General features: G+C 54.9%; 2 protein-coding genes across 2 annotated transcripts in view; one reads left to right on the top strand and one right to left on the bottom strand.

Moving 5' to 3' along the window:
• LOC125688601 (uncharacterized) overlaps positions 1-17,016 on the top strand; it is a 209,733-nt gene that overhangs the window by 104,171 nt on the left and 88,546 nt on the right. The gene's annotated exons all lie outside the window — the stretch shown is intronic.
• On the bottom strand, positions 5,112-15,954 carry LOC125697914 (maestro heat-like repeat-containing protein family member 2B). The gene is made up of 32 exons (XM_048955656.1): positions 15,879-15,954; positions 15,527-15,601; positions 15,119-15,240; positions 14,857-14,979; positions 14,552-14,717; positions 14,299-14,397; positions 14,033-14,184; positions 13,539-13,682; positions 12,928-13,020; positions 12,574-12,643; positions 12,345-12,458; positions 12,169-12,242; positions 11,717-11,836; positions 11,462-11,569; positions 11,113-11,272; positions 10,944-10,984; positions 10,626-10,767; positions 10,164-10,216; positions 9,727-9,834; positions 9,340-9,459; positions 9,046-9,168; positions 8,756-8,911; positions 8,412-8,534; positions 8,037-8,116; positions 7,494-7,629; positions 7,285-7,377; positions 6,803-6,898; positions 6,505-6,628; positions 6,193-6,302; positions 5,654-5,806; positions 5,266-5,420; positions 5,112-5,163 (listed from the first exon to the last, which is right to left on the bottom strand). The coding sequence occupies exons 1-32, from the start codon at positions 15,952-15,954 to the stop codon at positions 5,112-5,114; spliced, it is 3,561 nt and encodes a 1,186-aa protein (XP_048811613.1).

The raw sequence follows: 17,016 nt of genomic DNA, 5'->3' as shown, positions 1-17,016 counted from the left end.
CACTAAAATGTTTTTAAAGCTGTCCCAATGTGCGCCCATACAATGAACCAGGGAGGCTCCCTCCAAGGTTTTTTTCTATCTGGTACAGAAAATGTATTTATAAGTTCACTTAGATACACACTTATTCAGCAGGCTGGAGTGATTCCAAATTAAGTGGGTTTTTAATTAAAAAAAAATCTACCTAATTATATCTTTTTCCTCATGAGACAGAAACAGATACAAAGGTGCCATTCTGACTTCTCTAATAAATAGCTTGCATTTTATTTACTTATTAAGACCATTTAGTGCTCCAGAATAGTCCCAGTTCAAGGGCTGTAAAATGCCCATTTTTTATTATTTTTCAGTGGCCATTTTCCCCACTGTGCCTGTTGATCTCATTGAAGAGCTGAGGCATCCGCTCCCAGATTTCTCATGTGCTAAGTGTAGCGGAGCGGCTGGGTGGCATCACAGGGGGAAGGAAGTGAGGGGGAAAAGGAACAGCAAGAGGAAAGAGGGGAGGAGGGCACAAACGGACAAATAGATAAAGTGGAGCATGAACGCACACTGCAGGGATGCACTTTTGAATAGGAAGAGGTCTGTACAGCAGCAAGATGCATACCTGGAGATGACAGATGTGTTCCCCTAAAGCACTAATCTGTTGTCTCAGTTATTGTTCTGGGTCTTTTTCTCCCCTTCTGCAAATACATGCTTTCATTTCTGACAACAAACACTATGCTTTTTGATTGAGGATCCAGAATACTGTTGCTATTAAAATAAATTAATATGCATATATAGCACTTTGTTGTGTATGCACACAAGTTGTGTGTATAGTCACTATGGATTACTGCCCCAGAATGTGCCATCATAAATTAGAGTGCAACTGCTCCAGTCTATTAGTAACCCACTACTGGCAATTGCCTGGGGGACTATTTCATGGCAGTTTCCATGTGCAAATATGGTATTTGTTATAGAATCACAGAATCCTTAGAGTTGGAAGAGACCTTTAAAGGCCATCTAGTCCAAGTCCCCTTCAATGAACAGGGGCACCACAGCTACATCAGGTTGCCCAGGGCCTGATCCAGCCTCACCTTGAAAGTCTCCAGGGACCACATCTCTGGGCAACCTGTTCCAGTGCCTTCCCACCCTCACTGTTAAAGATCTTTTCCTTATATCCAGTATCCCAGTATTTCCTGTTTTTCTATTGCAGCAAACAGAAAGAAACTCACAATACTAACCACTGCCTAGTTACAAATATGAAATCCATTAGGTCAGTTAGCAGCAGAAGAAACACTTGTGTCCATATTTAGGGTCATTATCAAATCTGCTTCAAACATAGATGCAGTCAGCTTAATGCAACGCCTCTCCTCCCATCAGTGTGTATGTATGCACGTGCATACACAAGCACAGAAAACACGTATATCAATTATTTGCATGTGGAAATGCAGCCAGGTGAGCTCTGCAATGGCATGAAGGCACACAAATAGGCATGTGTGAAAATGAGTGTAAAAAAAGCTCCCTTTAAACACTGGATTTGGAGACTGACCTCCCAGTGCTGTTCCCTGGGCCTAATTCCCTATGGCGAACACCAGCAGGAGCAGATTTCCAGCCCAGCTGCAGCAGCTGACAGCTCTGCCTGTGGCCTGGATTTAAATTGCTCTGCTGTTAGTGGTAGTGGGGGACAGGGTTGGCTTGTGGGAGCAAAGCCTGGGGGTAAGTAGGGCTACCAGCACATTGCTGGTGGAGCATAGGTCTGTGTCCAGATGTATGCATATTACAGACAGCAGAAACCTGGTGTTAAACTCTCTCTCCATCATCTACACATGGTGGAGATAACCTGGTTATCTATAACCAGGTTCTAACCTGGTTATCTGGCTTTTGCTCAGTCAGGGGATGAAACTGCCTTCTTGCCAGGCCCCTTGATCTGGATGGGGACAGGACTCCCCAGGTCTCTCCGTGGGCCCCCTTCCTCTGCTTCAGACAACTTCTGGAGGGAGCCATTTGGCTGGCTGCTGCCAATTGCTTCATTTTCCTCTTCCATTGTCTGCGGTGGGGGAGATGGCCAAGTATCTCATAAACAGCAGTGTTAAAGATGATCTCAGAGTGCCAACTGTGAGTGGAAAAAAGGCAGCAGCAGGCAGCTGGAGGAGGAGGGCTGGGCAGCCCCATCCCAGCCTGGGGGCAGGAGCAGCCCATCAGGATGAGTAGGCAGCAGGGCAGGTCCTGGCCATCCTTTTCTGGCTTGAAGGGCCTGTGCAAAGTTCAAGGGCTCTTCACAATGAAGCAGCTGGGCAACACCTGCAAGCAGTTTACTTAAGTCCTTACTGGCTTATTTTGGGAATCTGACTGGGTGCCAGGCTGGAGGCTTCTGAGGAAGTAAATACTTCAAGACAAAATACTCAAGTGTTTTGCCTAAGCCGTGCCTGTCGGCAGGGGCAGAAAATAAAACAAAGCAAAGTGTGCATTCAGTGAGAGCCTGGCAAGATGGAACGTGGAGCTAAGAGACGCATCCTGAAGCCAGGATGGAGGTGGCTGGGCGCCAGCAGGGCAGCTTCAGCCAGGCTTGTTGCTACTTGCAAGGCCAAAGCCCAGGCCTAACAGAACTCAGAAACTCTACGGTAAAATAAGGAGTCCACGAAAGACCATGTAAGACCAAAGTGCTCCTGTATTTATCACAGATATACACGCAGAGTGAGCTAATAAGGCACTACAATACTCATGATAAATACTAAATGCTAAACTGAGGAAGCGTGGTCTTGACAACTGAGTAGTGACGTGGACTTGAACCAGCTGAAGGAAACAAGCCAGAGAGTTGTGGTCAGTGGAACAGAGTGAGTCAAGTTGGAGGCCTGTATCTTGTGGAGTCCCTCAAGGGTCAGTACTGGGACCCGTACTATTCAACATACTCATCAGTGTCTTGGATGAGGCAGTAAAGCGCACTGTGAGCAGGCTTGCTGATGCCACAGAACTGGGAGGAGTGGCTGACATGCCTGAAGGCTGTGCTGCCACCCAGCGACACCTGGACAGGCGGAGAGTTGGGTGGGGAGAACTTGAATGAAATACAACAAGGGCAAGCGTAGGGACTTGTATCTGGGCAAGAACGACCCCACATACCAGTATAGGTTAGGGACTGACCTGTTGGAGAGCAGCGTAGGGGAAAGGGACCTGTGGGTCCTGGGGGACAGCAGGGTGACCATGAGCCAGCACTCTGCCCTTGTGGCCAAGAAGGCCAATGGCACCCTGGGACATACTAGAAGGGGCATGGTTAGGAGGTCAAAAGAGGTTATCCTGCTTCTCTACTCTGCCCTGGTGAGACCGCATCTGGAGTATTGTGTCCAGTTCTGGGCCCCTCTGTTCAAGAAGGACAGGGAACTGCTTGAGAGAGTCCAGCACAGAGCCACAAAGATGATGAAGGGACCAGAGCATCTCCCTTACGAGGAAAGTCTGAGGAAGCTTTGGCTTGGAGGAGACTGAGAGGTGACCTAATGAACGCTTATAAATATGTAAAGGATGTTGGGTTGAGAACTGGCTGACTGGCAGAGCACAGAGGGTCGTTGTTGGTGGTGCAGAGTCCGGTTGGAGGCCTGTAACTAGCGGTGTTCCTCAGGGGTCTGTGCTAGGTCCGGTCTTGTTCAACATCTTCATCAATGACCTTGATGAGGGGATAGTGGCCACCCTCAGCAAGTTTGCCGATGATACAAAGTTGGGAGGATTGGCTGACACGCCTGAAGGCTGTGCTGCCATTCAGCAAGACCTGGATAGGCTGGAGAGCTGGGCAGAAAGAAACCGGATGAGGTTTAACAAAAGCAAGTGTAGAGTCTTGCATCTGGGGAGGAATAATTCCATGCACCAGTACAGGTTGGGGGATGACCTGCTGGAGGGGAGCTCTGCGGAAAGTGACCTGGGTGTCCTGGTGGACGACAGGTTGGCCATGAGCCAGCAGTGTGCCCTTGTGGCCAAAAAGGCCAATGGCTTACTGGGGTGCATTAAAAAGAGCGTGGCCAGCAGGTCAAAGGAGGTGATCCTCCCCCTCTACTCTGCCCTGGTAAGACCTCATCTGGAGTACTGCGTCCAGTTCTGGGCTCCCCAGTACAAAAAAGACAGGGATCTCTTGGAAAGAGTCCAGCAGAGGGCCACGAAGATGGTGAAGGGCCTGGAGCATCTCCCCTATGAGGAAAGGCTGAGTGAACTGGGTCTGTTCAGCCTTGAGAAAAGGAGACTGAGAGGGGACCTGATCCAGGTCTATAAATATCTAAGGTGTGGGGGGCAGAATGGCAAGGCCAGACTCTTTTCAGTGGTGAGTGGAGACAGGACAAGGGGAAACGGCCAGAAACTGGAGCATAGGAAGTTCCGCACAAACATGCGCAAGAACTTCTTTACAGTGAGGGTGACGGAGCACTGGAACAGGCTGCCCAGGGAGGTGGTGGAGTCTCCTTCTCTGGAGACGTTCAAGACCTGCCTGGATGCCTACCTGTGCGACCTGCTGTAGGGAACCTGCTTTGGCAGGGGGGTTGGACTCGATGATCTCTGGAGGTCCCTTCCAACCCCTACAATTCTGTGATTCTGTGATTCTGTGATGTCTGTCAGGAGGATGGAGCCAGGCTTTTCTCAGTGACATCCAGTGACAGGATAAGGGCAATGGGTACAAGCTGGAACATGAGAGGTTCCACATGAATGCTAGAAGAAAAACTTCATGGTGGTGGTAACAGAACAGTGGAACGGGCTGCCCAGAGAGGTTGTGGGGTCTCCCTCTCTGGAGACATTCAGAACCTGCCTGGACACATTCGTGTGTGACCTAATCTAGGTGTTCCCAGCAGGGGGATTAGATTACATGAGCTTTTGAGGTTTCTTCCAATCCCTGACATTTGGTGACTGTGATTCTGTAACTGGTATGGAGAAGAGACAGCAGCTATTGAAATAAAGACTTGGTTTAAAAAAAAAAAAGGTACTATTTTTATATATATATATATTTATTTATTTATAATAAATAATACAATTTTTAAGCTCATCTTCTCTTTTCTCGTTCTCTTCTCTTCTTTTCTCCTTTTCTCCTTTCAAATTTCCCTTTTCATTCCCTTTTTCCTTCCCTGCTCCTTTCCTCTCCTCCCTTCCTTTCTTATCCTTTCTTCTTTTTGCTATTGGCTCCATCGCTGAAGACAAAATTCTCTTATTCTCCTCCATGTCTCACTAGAAAAAGTAGAGTCGCAACTTGAGACTATTCACAAAAAAGAAAAGCTGCCTCCTCCCTACATCCCTCTGCAGCAACAGCAAAGGCGGGAGTGCCAGTACCTGTCCGTTGGCCCAAGCGGCCGGGAGAAGTTGCTCATCACGGCCTCAGTGTGACAGCGGGTGAGGATGACCACCGCCTGGCACAGGAAGGGCAGGAACGTGCTCTGCTGCGCAAACGATGTGATGCTGCGCAGGATGTAGAGGATCGGAGGCACCTGAGAGAAGAAGGGGAGAAAGAATGACTTGCTGCATCCTGCACTCTGCAGGGCCCAACCACGGACATTCAGCGCATGAGCAGTGCCTGCTCCCTTGACATGCTGCCAAGTCCTAAGCCTGAATTTCATGCCAGCTACCCTGGTCTCCATGCCCTGAACACAAGGGGCAAACGGCACAAGTCATAGTGCAACAGCCAGCAAAAGTCCAAGACACGTGAAGGAAAGTCTCTTACGTTCCAACTGATGTCCTTCCCGTGCATCTGCAGGAAGGTGGTCATCCACTTCCCAGCAGCACGCACACGCACTCCGTTGGCTTTCCGGATCGTCTCCTTGATGGCAGTCATGAAGTCAACGGTGCGTTCTAAGGGGAAGTTCCTGCACACGATCTGCAGAGAAATGAGAAGCGGGAGAGATCTCATCACTGCTCTGCTGCAGCTGTCTGTACCCTGCTGTTTATACGGAAGGCGGTTGAGCCTTCTCTCAACTTCTGCACCCATGGTGTTTGCTTACATGCAAAGCCTACCTCCCAGCAGCCACAGTCACATGCATGCAAGTGCACACACACACACACAAACGCACATCATGGAGTCAGCTCCTTGCACTGGGTGCCTGAAGGCCAGACGTAGCTCAGAGCCTCCTGCTACTTGCACTGGGAAAAGAGCACTCAGGGTAACAGCTCATTTTGGAAACAGTGTCAGAGGCTGGGAGCAGCACAGGGTCGTGCAGAAGCCTACACACAGAGATCACACCACCCCTTCTTGGGTCCACATACCATGGCCATTTTGGATGTGGTCTGAAGCTGAGAGGCGATGCTGCAGGCATGCAGCCCCTCGCACAGGCCCCCGATGTCACCCGTCTCGATGTCTGTGTTGGTCGCTTTGGCTGGAAAGAGCACAGGGAGAAAAGGGAAGTCATGCTTCTGGAAATGAAACTGCATTCCACGGGGGAAAGACAGAGGACAGGGTGGGGACAAGAAGAGAGCTGTGCACGGTGCCTCTCCCTCCTGTAAACAGGGCCCAGCCCGTGGGGCTCTGGTAGTGCTACAGAGGAGGGCAGAGGGCTGGAGCGTGCCTGCTCCACTCACCTTGGATTCGCAGAAGGGAGCTCAGACAGGTGACAGCCAGCTGGCGGGATGCGGGCATGGGGTCACAAGTCAGAGGCGCCAGCAATCCCACCAAGGAGCCAAAGTGCTCACAGGCATCTCTTCTCTGCAGGGGTGAGAGGCAGGAACAAAGCTGTAGACGGCCCCAGCTCTCTCCAGCTTCTCCCATCTGTGCCTTCCCCACGCCATGACACAGCATGCACAGCTGGGCAGAGCTCGCCTTCAAGCTCTGGGGCACTGGGGAGGGAGCAGGGAGCACGCGGTGGGGCTCTTTACTCACTTGAAGCTCTTCACAAACAGCCAGCAGCTGGGAGCAGGTCTGCAGGGCCCTCTTGCGCTCCCACACGTTGCTCGATACCATGGATTTCTGCAGGACCTGGAGTAGAGCATCTGTCTCACTGAGGATGTCTTTGCTTTCCCTTCCTGCCACCCCTCTCCCTGTCCCCCCTTTCCCAGCACTTTCCCTTAAGGCCTGCCCTGTTGCTCCATGTGGCCTCCTGCCTCACTGACCACCGGCACTGCCGCCCCGCTCTCTGCAGACACGCCTGCCTCCTAACCCAGGAGCTTTTCCTCGGCTGTGGCCTCCAGGGGCTGGCTCCTGCTTTCCCCCTGCAGGGCCCATTTCTCTGCCCATTTCAGCTCGCAGTGAGCTGGCACGTCAGCAGGAGATTTCTCCCCCTCTGATCCTCCTCTCAGTCCCCAGATCTCTGCCCCCGCTATTGACAGGCACCATGCTTTCTCCCTTGCCCCACGAATACTCACATGGACTATGTTCTGGAAGAAGCCACCGCTGGGCTCTGTCTCCAGCAGGACCACCATGAGCCGGCCCAGAGCTCTCAGTGATGTTTGCTGAAGCTGAAAGCAGAAGAGGGGAGTGACGTGTAGCATCACGGCTGCTGCCAGAGCAGAGGTTGTGTGTGCTGAGGTAGGGTTCTGACCGAGAGGTGGCCGGGAAAGTTACGGCAGGTTACCTGCAGGTACTGTGCTGCTTGCTGTGACTTCCTGATCTTCAGCATCATCTCTGCTGAAGGGTGTGTCACGATGTTCTTGCAGCACAGGACCAACATCTCACGCAGGTCCTTGCTTTCAGAAGAGGGCTTCAGCTTGCTGAGAGGAGGAAAACAGGAAGAGAAATCAGAAAGGGTATTTACCTCTCCAGACTGGTTCAGACAACATCTGAGTTTCTCCTAATTGACAGCTACAAAGCCAATACCCCCACCCAGCTCATGCTGCTGAGCACTGCCTTCAGTTCCAGCAGCGCCCACCTCCTCCCCGGCAGCAGTGAACCACCTCCTGCTCTGGAGGGAAGGAGACCCCAGCTCTCCCTCTCTTCCCTGCCAGGGCACAGGAGCACCAGGGCCTTTCTCCCTGCCCAGAACCTCAGCTTTGCTGGGCACAACAGACCAGCCGTCTCTCCTGCTGTAGATGTGGTTCCTCCCCCCCTGGCCCCTCCAGGCCCTCAGGAGCTACCCAAAATGGGGATCACCATCCTGACTTGCTACCTCAGCCCTTACCTCAACTGCTCCAGGGCCAGAACCACCTTGAGAGGCACTGGGGAGACAGGCATGCCCGAGTAATACTTCTTCATCAGGTCCTGCAAGTCCCAGAGAGACAGTGTCAAAGTGGGCAAGGGGCACACAAGAGCTGTTCCACCCGGCCCCCAGACAGGCACAACTGCCACACACCAGCCCCATCACTTTCCTGTGGAAGCACTGCAGGATGCAGCAGCTGGTGCACCCAGCCCGCTGCCCAGCCACTGCCTGCCAGCACCCAAGGTCCCCACCAGCTGGAGACGTGTAACTGCTGGACACCTGCATGCCTCCAGGGAAGCGAGCCTTGTGGCGCAGCCCAGAACTCCTCTGCAGACAGCCCCGTCTCCAGGCACTCACCATCAGGATCTCCAGCAGCTTGCTCTTCAAGGAGGGGTTAAAGCTTGCAGAATCACCCACAGCTTGGTAGGCAGAGCTGCAGTCGGTGATGCTCTGCACCAGCGCGAGGTTGTTCTGCAAGTCCTGAGGAGCAAGAGAGAAGAACATTCTTTGAACTGCGGGAAGGGACAAGGGCTGCAAGGGACACACGTGGGGACAACGCTAAGGGAAGGGCTTGGATCTTTATCTGGGCACAAACAGTTCCCCGAGGGACCTTTGGAAAGGAAAGGCCCATCTCAGCATCCCCCCATGTGGAGAGGCTGCAGAGGGGCGCTCTGACACCCTGGCACGCTTTGAGCTCTCACCCGGCAGCTGCAGCTGTAGAGCATCAGGACGTTGCCCACGATGTCTCCCTCCAGGTGGGCGAGCAGCTGTTCCTTGGAGGCACGCAGTGCCACGCTGCCGTGGGCGAGCATGAGAGCGCTGCGTGTGGCATGAGCTCTCGTGCTGTCCAGCTCCATCTGTGTGGGAAGAAATGCCTTGAGACACTCGCTAACGGCCCCCAGTGCCCCGCGATGCTCCTGGGCTCCCAAGGCAGGAGCTGCAGGGAAAATAAGGCAGAAGAATGCCAAGATGGAAACCCGTAACGCTTTACCTTCTTGCGCCTGGAAATCCTGGCATTGCGGCCTTTGCACAGCCTGGACGCAAACATGGTGAGCGTGGCCAGGACTGTGTGGAAGTTGTTCTCAGCAGCATGGCTGAGAAGAGAGATGATTCCCTGCACAAAAGAACAAGGGGCCGTTGGCACAGGCCTGAATCTGCAGGTCTGCTCCTGAGCAAAATGGCAGCAGTGCAGAGGTTGAAAGGCCCGGAGCAGGGCCAGGAGAAGGCCTCTGCCCCAGGGCCAGAGCAGGGATGCTCACAGGAGCTGGAGGAGAGGACAGCTCACCTGGGCCTCACGTGGCTCCTCTGCATTTGCCTCCTCCAGGTGCTGTAGCAGCTTCTCCTGCACGTGGAGGACTCCCTGACAGGATCCCAGCACCGTGCCCAGAGCCTTGTACAGGAATGACTGCAGGGGAAGAAGCTGAGATGTGGCAGCAGCTTAACCTGCTGGTGGAGGGCCAGGTGGGAAGGAGCCAAGCTCCCTGGCGGTTGCTGAGAGCAGCTGCGGGGCCGAGCTTTAGCCATCCCCGGGCAGATTGCAGGGAAAGGCCCTCTGGGGGGCATAGACTGGGGAAGCAGCATCTGCACCCGCGTGGGCAGAGCACCAGCCGCAGCCCCAGCCCCAGCTGGACACCTGCAGCTGCACCGCTGGGTAGAGCCGGGGGGAACTCACCTTTTCTGCAGAGCTGCTGGCAGAGCTGCTCAGCCGCTGGCTCAGCTCACAGCTCAGGGCCTCGATCCATGCCTTCTCCTCTATTGTGTCCAGCGACGCCTTCAGGAACTGTTGGAGAACAGGAGAAGACAATGTTCCCTTGCCCTTTGCCTCTTCCCTCGCTCCCAAGTTGCTGCAGCCCTCTGGGGAGAGGTGCCTGGAAGAACAGTCCCTCTCCCAGCTCCCCCAGTGTTCCCTCCATTAAAGCCACCCACCCTCTTCTCCTAAGACCCCTCTGGGCTTGGGACAGAGCAGAAGAGGCAGCGCCACAAAGGCGTGCGGCCGCTCCGCAGCAGCGCTTGAGAGGCTGTTCCTGCCCCACAGTGGCTCACGTGGGAGCGGGGCTACTTGGGGCAGGCAAGCACTTCTCTGCACCGCGCCTCCCGGCAATGCTGTACCTTTAGCAGACGGCGCTCAAACTCGGCAGTGTCCGGGAAGCTCTCATTTCTCCCTGCACAGCAATAGGAAGACAAAGACCCTTACTTAGGATCAAGGCACAGAAGAAGAGCTGCTGCAAACCTGGCTTGGCCTGGGCACTTGACACTACCAAGCTGGGACCTGCACCCCCTCCACAATGACCTGTCCCTCCCCACAAACACTGCCTCCACAGGAACACGGAACTAAGTGCTCCAAGGCTGCTGTCTGAGGGGACATGAAGGGCCCATCCACGTCCTGGAACGGGCAGATCTCTGGTGGGATAGGTCCCTGGGCCTCAGTGCTGACTCCCAGGAATGGGAACAGCAGCAGAGCAAGAACTGGCCTGCAGGCAGTGCTTCCCCTCTGCCATGCTACAGAGCTGCATTTTCACTCCCCCCCTTCCCTTCCCTGCCTCTGCCTCTTCTTCCCCTCCAGTGCTTTACCTTCAAGACACTGCAGCAGCAGGGGGATCTCAGTAGCCCACATGGCCCCCACAGCCCTGTGGAACCTGCTGTGGAGGTTTTTCATCAGCAGTAAGGCAGCAGCTTGGAGTTTGCTGCCTGCAACAGGGCTGCCTGCCACCACCTGAGTGAGAGCAACACAAAGCAGGGTCACTTCTGCAGCAAGAGCAACGGCTTTCCCCCAGGATGGAAGCAGCTCGGCTCTGCTCTGGCAGGCAAGGAGCAGCCAACAGCTTTGCCCATGGCCATGCTGCTTCCTCCTGGGTGCTTGTGGCACCGGCCTCTGGAGCATCTACTCACCAGCAGTCGTGCCAGCAGTGTCTGGGGCGTCAGCAGTGGGCCTGCAAAGAGAAAAAAAGTGCTGAGTAAGACTCCAAGACACTGTGTGCCCAGCCACGCACACCTCCGCTGTCCCTTCTGGGTGCTACCACAGGTCAGCAGAGCTCACTGAGGGAGTTTTTGCTCCTACCTTGAAACATGGAGCTGACAAAATGGGGATCCAGATGTTCTATCGGCCGTCCTGTCAGCTCCTCTCTCTCAGCCAGGGCACAGACACAGCGGGAGACTGGGATCAGCATGCCTGTGTACTGCGCTGGCACCACAAACAACAGCAGCCGCGGCCACAGGAGCTGTAGGGAACGAGGCAGTTGAGCAGGTCAGCATTCCTGCCTCTGCTCAGAGATGAAGAGGACTCTGTGAATTTCCCTGAGTCCTGTGTGCTTCAGAGCACATTGGAGGAGAGACCTGGGGTCCTGGAATGGGACGAGGAACACGTGAGGGAAAGGCAGGGAGCAGCAGCAGGGCAGAGCGTGACTTACTTTGGACATCCCTCTCACAGAGACGTCCAGTGATCCCAGGATGTCCATGCACAGCTCCTGGAGAGCTCCTTCTTCCTGGGCTTCCCGGGCAGAAAGGTCTCCGGCTGCCTGCACAACAGTGGTGTTGAAACACTGGTTATGCTCAGTTCTCAGGAGCCTCTCAGGAGGCTCAGGTGTGGCCTCAGCGGTGCTTCTGTATAGCAGCCTCTGAGCAGCACGGGTCTTCCAAAGGAAGATGCTGCCCACTGCCCTTACCCTTCTTCCTGTGGCGCGGCTGAACTCCCTGAAGATGTGCCCCACCACATCCCAGGCTGAGCAGCTCCGGGTGTTCGAACTGAGCAGATCCTTGATGAAATACAGAATAGCCGTCCTCACCTGCAAGGGGTCAATTATGGGTGTGATTTTCCTGGTCAGAAGGCAAAGGGAAGCCACCTGCTCATCGGGGCAGCCCTTTGGGCATGAGCAGAGACAGCAAGAGCACTGGAGAGGCTTTAGCTACTGAGATGAGGGCCTGGCCTTAACACCAGGCTGTGCGCTTTCCATGCACAGCACAGGGACCTGCCTGCTCCACTCTGCCTGCTCTCCCCACAGGAGCCATCATGACCGTGTGACCAATGCCCCAGCACCTCTCTAGTCACCCCAGCCCTGCCCGTGCTGGCAGCAGCATCACCACCCCGACAGCGCTTTCTTTTCCCCAACCAGCTCACCCGGATGCTGGGGTCGCTGCACAGACGCTGCACAGCCTCGACGACCTGGGGCAGCATCTCCGTCATCACGGGCTCTGCAAGAGATGCACAGAAGCATGAGCGGAGCCACAACACAGATGGCAGAAGGGAGCCCTGGCAGTCCCAAGGCGTGGTACTGATCAACCCGTGGTACTGACCATCAGAGCGAGCCAGAGCACCCAGCAGACCCAGGGCTGCCACGCATCCAGGCTCCCAGTCATCGCCCAGCTGCGACTGCAGAAACAGGATGGTTTCCTCTGGGCAGATCCGGGCTGCAGGGAGGAAATCCCACGCTATGTTAGCAAGAACCTCACGCCCATTCCTGAAGTTTGTGAGAGAGGTTTTGGCCAGGGCAGCGCCAAGCATGGCCAAAGCTCCTCTCCTTACCCTGCAGCATGATGCAGTGGGTCAGCTGTGCACGACCAGCCTCGCTGTGCTGCTTGCTGTCGTCATAGAGCTGTGGGAACAAGGTCCATTTGATACAATCACATCAGCACTGAGGACGGAAAAGACACTGTGCTGCCCGCTCTCGTCTCCCTGGGCACTCTCGGGAAGAGGGCAGGCAGACAAAACCCAGCCCTCCCCACAGCATCCCCGAGAGTACATGCATGGCTCTGGACCTGCCTTGAGCATGCAGGAGCTAAGGCTGAGCCGCCTTATTCAGGGGTCAGAGCTTTGCAGTCCTCCTGAGACTTAGCCAAGAGGGAAACTGCTGTGGGCGCAAGGATAGGCTCCCCTTACCTGGTAAAACACGGCACTGGTGACGTCCAGAAACTTGTCCCCTGGGATTACAGACTCAATGCCCCCTAAGGCCTCCAGGAAGATAGTGAGGCTCTGCAAGAGAGCAGGAGAGGAAGAAAGGGATGAAGCCACATCTAGCCACTTGGGAGTGGAGAAACTGTTTCCCAATTGTTTCTCTGCAGGGAGAAGCTCCTGCACAGGCGTTCTTGTTTATCCCCCACCTCCCAGCGGCACCAAGGGAGTCTCTCTGCTCTCAATCGAGCCGTGTTTGGGCATCATTTGCAGGCATTTCCCACCCAGCAGCCCACTTCTCCCCCATCAGATGCAACTGGATGTGGTCCCCCCAGTTGTTAGCATAGAGCTCCTCAGGCACTCAGAGCCCCACAGTGGTGGTGAAACTTCCCATCCCCAAGAGATGAGCCCCAGTGATTCTTGGTTCCCTCCTGGCTCCTGTCTGGGTTGTTCCTTCTCTGACTGAAGAGCTCAGGAAGCCTCAGAGCTCCCTTGAACACCCATTCCTTCTTTCTCCAAGGGCTCCCCACCTCCTCCCTGGCCCCTCGTGGCATTTGCACGGGCCCCACGTCTACCCTGAGCCCTGCACAACAACTCACCTTGGCCACCCTGCAAATGTCTTGGATCTCCTGACACGGGTGAACGAGCCAGAGGAGCTGCTCCCAGACCTGCTCTTGGTGCCGCTCCTCTTGCAGGAGAACCTCCAACATGGCAGCCACAGCCCCAAGGACGGCCTGTTTGTCCTGGAGAGGATGGCAGAGGCCCGGTATCAAAGACTGAAGGTCTGCCCTTCCTACACAGAGGGCTTTCCCCTTCCCCTTTCCCTTCCCCTTCCCCACACCCCCACGCCCAGCAGGAGATGGGCTCGCTCTGGAGGGCAGGCAGCTTTTCCCCATACCCTCATCCCCAGCTCTTCCTGCCACAGTGCTGTGACATGCAGCTGCTCCCTGGCACAGAGCCACTTCAGGGCCCTTTGCAGAGCCAGCCCACTCCCTCTCATCACCCCTCAGCTCTCAGCCCACTGGGCACAGACAGAGCTGCCGACATGGGTGCCCCTGCTGCCATCCTGGGCTGGGAATGCAGCAGTGCTCACCTGTTCCTCCTGGCAGTCTTGCCAGTTCCACACCACAGAGAAGAGCAGCTCGTGAAGGTTTTCACAGATCTGCTCTTTCTCCATGGCAGGCCAGGGGCATTGCATTCCTGAGGACAAGTAAGTCTTGACTCCATCCAGCCACTGTTTCAAAACTGAAAAAACAAAATAATTAAAAAAATAAATTATTATTATTATTTTTTTTAAGAGAGTGAGAAAACGGAGTCTGTGAGAGTCTGCAGCAGGGCTGCTCTGGGGCCGGCACTCACCAGCACAAGCGATGCGCAGGATCTGGCCACTCTTCACCTGGCCCACCACACTGCGCAGGCCTGCCAGCATCAGCCACACAAAGGGGATGCACTGTGGAGCTGCAAAGAGGAAGGAGAGGGCCACAGTCAGAGCCCCGGCAGCAAGGTAGGTGGACAGCAGCCCTGCAGCCCCCAGCTCAGTGCAGATCACACTCAGAGGGCAGAGACCCCTTTCCCGGTTGTTATAGATGTCAGGAGGTTGAGGGTACTCTACCATAGGTGCTGAAGAGTTTGCTCAGGGTGTTGAGCACAAACTCCTTGGACATGTCCCCCGCGGCCTTCAGGTGGCTCTGGAGCTCAGCCATCACCAAGGTGAAGTGCGTCCGAGCCAGAGCCACCAGGACATTGCTGGCAGCTGTCTTGACATTGCTGGTCACGCCCTGGAAGAGAGACACTGGTGACACGCGGCCCAGGAGACTGCCTGAGGCCCTTGGAAGAGCTAAGCCCCCACCATCCACCAGCAGAACACCAGCGTGGGCAGGCGGTTGGTTCCCTTTGCCTTTGGGAGTGAGCCCTCACCTGGGCTGCCGTCAGGTCCCGGGACACCTCTGCCAGCAGCCGGTTCACCACTCCGCACGGCGGGCGGCTGCTGTCTTGGCACAGGGCGCTCTCCAGCTCACAGTACGCCTGCGCTCGGTCGCCCTGGGGACAAGGATCAGTCACGCTCGTTTTGCCCGCTGCCACCCATCGCTCTGTGGATGTGCTGCCGGGCCTGGCACCCACGGCACCGTGGCCCTGGGCCAGGAGGGCAAGGGTTGCTGGTTGGATGTCCCCAACTCACCTCCTGATCTTGCAGGCGCTGAAGCAGTAAGGTCGCGGCGCAGGTAGGGACAGGGCTTGACACCCTGCTTCTCTCCCTGCGACGCGTACGCCTGGGCACGCAGCCCACACAAGCAAAGAGACCTGGAAGGAAAGAGCAGAGCAGCTGCTGCAGGTGTTGCTTGGAGCCAGGGCCGAGCACCCGGCCAGCTGTGGGAGGAACGCTCCTCCAGCTCCACAGCGCAAGGCTGCGTGTGGTTGGCGGGGACAGGGGAGGGAGCTTTCCCCTTGCTGGGGTGCTGGGGAAACCACGGTGAGCAGCTGCACTCGGCAGAGCAAGGACAGCGCTGCTGGCACGTCCTAAACAGACACTGGAGGCACACGTGTGCTCGGGCAGCGTCGTGGTGTCCAGAGAGGTGGAGGGACTCACCTCGAAGGGCTCTCAGCCTCTCCATGATAGCAGGATGCCTCCAGATAGACACAAAGCTCTCTCTGGTTCCACTTCCTGCGGGTCCCACAAGCGGACTGAGCCACCGCTCCCACCGCTCCACAAGGGTGGATGACGCAGCCACTGTGACACCACACTGCAGTGTCACCTCACAGAGAATGAATGACACGCCCCGGGCTGGGGGCCAGACAGGTCCCCAGGGCAACCCTGCAGGCCCTCAAACACAGCGCGCTTGTGTGATGCAATCGGCTCTGGGGTTCCTGTTCCATGCTGATGCAGGGAATCACCTCAGCAGGTGATGGAGAGCCCCTGCCAGGGAGCAGCTGCTGGGCACCGTTGCCCGGCGTTGTCTTAGTGACTGGGGACTCCATGCCGGGAGGCACTGAGGCCCCCATCTGCTGCCCCGACATCCTCTCCAGAGAGCTCTGCTGTCTACTGGGGGCACGTGTCAGAGATGTTAAGGAGACTCCACCGCATCTGATCAAAAATGAATACATTAATAATAGAGAAAAATCTTCTTTATGGTGAATGTAAGAGAACAGCAGAACGGGCTGCCCAGAGAGGTTGTGGGGTCTCCCTCTCTGGAGACATTCAGAACCCACCAGGACACATTCGTGTGTGACCTAATCTAGGTGTTCCTGCTAAGGCAGGGGGATTGGACTGGATGATCTTTCAAGTTCCCTTCCAATCCCTGACATTTAGTGAAACACATCCCTCTCACAGAGACGTCCAGTGATCCCAGGATGTCCATGCACAGCTCCTGGAGAGCTCCTTCTTCCTGGATGGTGTCTTGTTCATGATGCTGCCACCTTGTTCAAAGCAGAGGTGGGAGGTTCCTTTTTCCCCCTTGTTTGTTAGTTTCTAAGCCTTTTGCACATTTTTCCAGCCATGAGTCAAGGCTGTTCAGGCAGTCTTCCCTCTTTGGTGTTTTTTGGACAATAAATATGTGTTGTTAAAATGGAAGGTTAAATCACGAAAGAGGGATTGCCTGCGCTACTGAAAGCATTTGTGTTATTTGCTCAGATGCACCCCTGGGAGCTGAGATCTAGGAGAAAAATCTCATTTGATCCATAGGTGCTATACACTTGAAAATGTGGCTCCTCAGTGCTATCTTGGTAAATCTCCTTCAACATGCTTGAATTGGATGCAGAATGTGCAGTCACCTTTCTTGATCAAAGGAGGGGTTTCCCTAAAGCTTACTCTTGAAATCCGTGGTTACGAGTTTGCTTCAGTCACCCATGCACTGTGCAATGGTCAGCAAAAAGTGTTCAGATTTAATGTCAACAGCTCTTGGTATAACACTCCTTCACAGCAAAGCTGAGCAATGAGAAGAAGAGGCAAAATCTGCTCAGTCGTGATGAGTCGTGTCTTGTCCTTTACCAGTTCAGCAGAGCACAAAATACCCATCTCTTCAATGAGGAAAAGGGGTAATGAAGCAGATGCAGGAGCAGGAAACCAAGCTGGAATGGGGA

The sequence above is a fragment of the Lagopus muta genome, chromosome 1 (assembly GCF_023343835.1).
Source record: "Lagopus muta isolate bLagMut1 chromosome 1, bLagMut1 primary, whole genome shotgun sequence".
In the NCBI taxonomy this organism is placed as follows: domain Eukaryota; kingdom Metazoa; phylum Chordata; class Aves; order Galliformes; family Phasianidae; genus Lagopus; species Lagopus muta.
The sequence above is the reverse complement of the archived record's forward strand: the minus strand, read 5'-3'. Positions and strand labels throughout refer to the sequence as shown.

What these genes read in the sequence shown, in the direction of transcription:
- LOC125697914 (XM_048955656.1), bottom strand. Translation starts at nt 15,954, where the DNA reads ATGTCGGGGCAGCAGATGGGGGCCTCAGTGCCTCCCGGCATGGAGTCC. An exon ending in GAGGCTGAGAGCCCTTCGAG is followed by an intron (nt 15,241 to 15,526) that starts GTGAGTCCCTCC and finishes CTTTCCTTCCAG; the next exon opens with GTCTCTTTGCTTGTGTGGGC. An exon ending in ACATTTGCAGGGTGGCCAAG is followed by an intron (nt 13,021 to 13,538) that starts GTGAGTTGTTGT and finishes GCTCTCTTGCAG; the next exon opens with AGCCTCACTATCTTCCTGGA.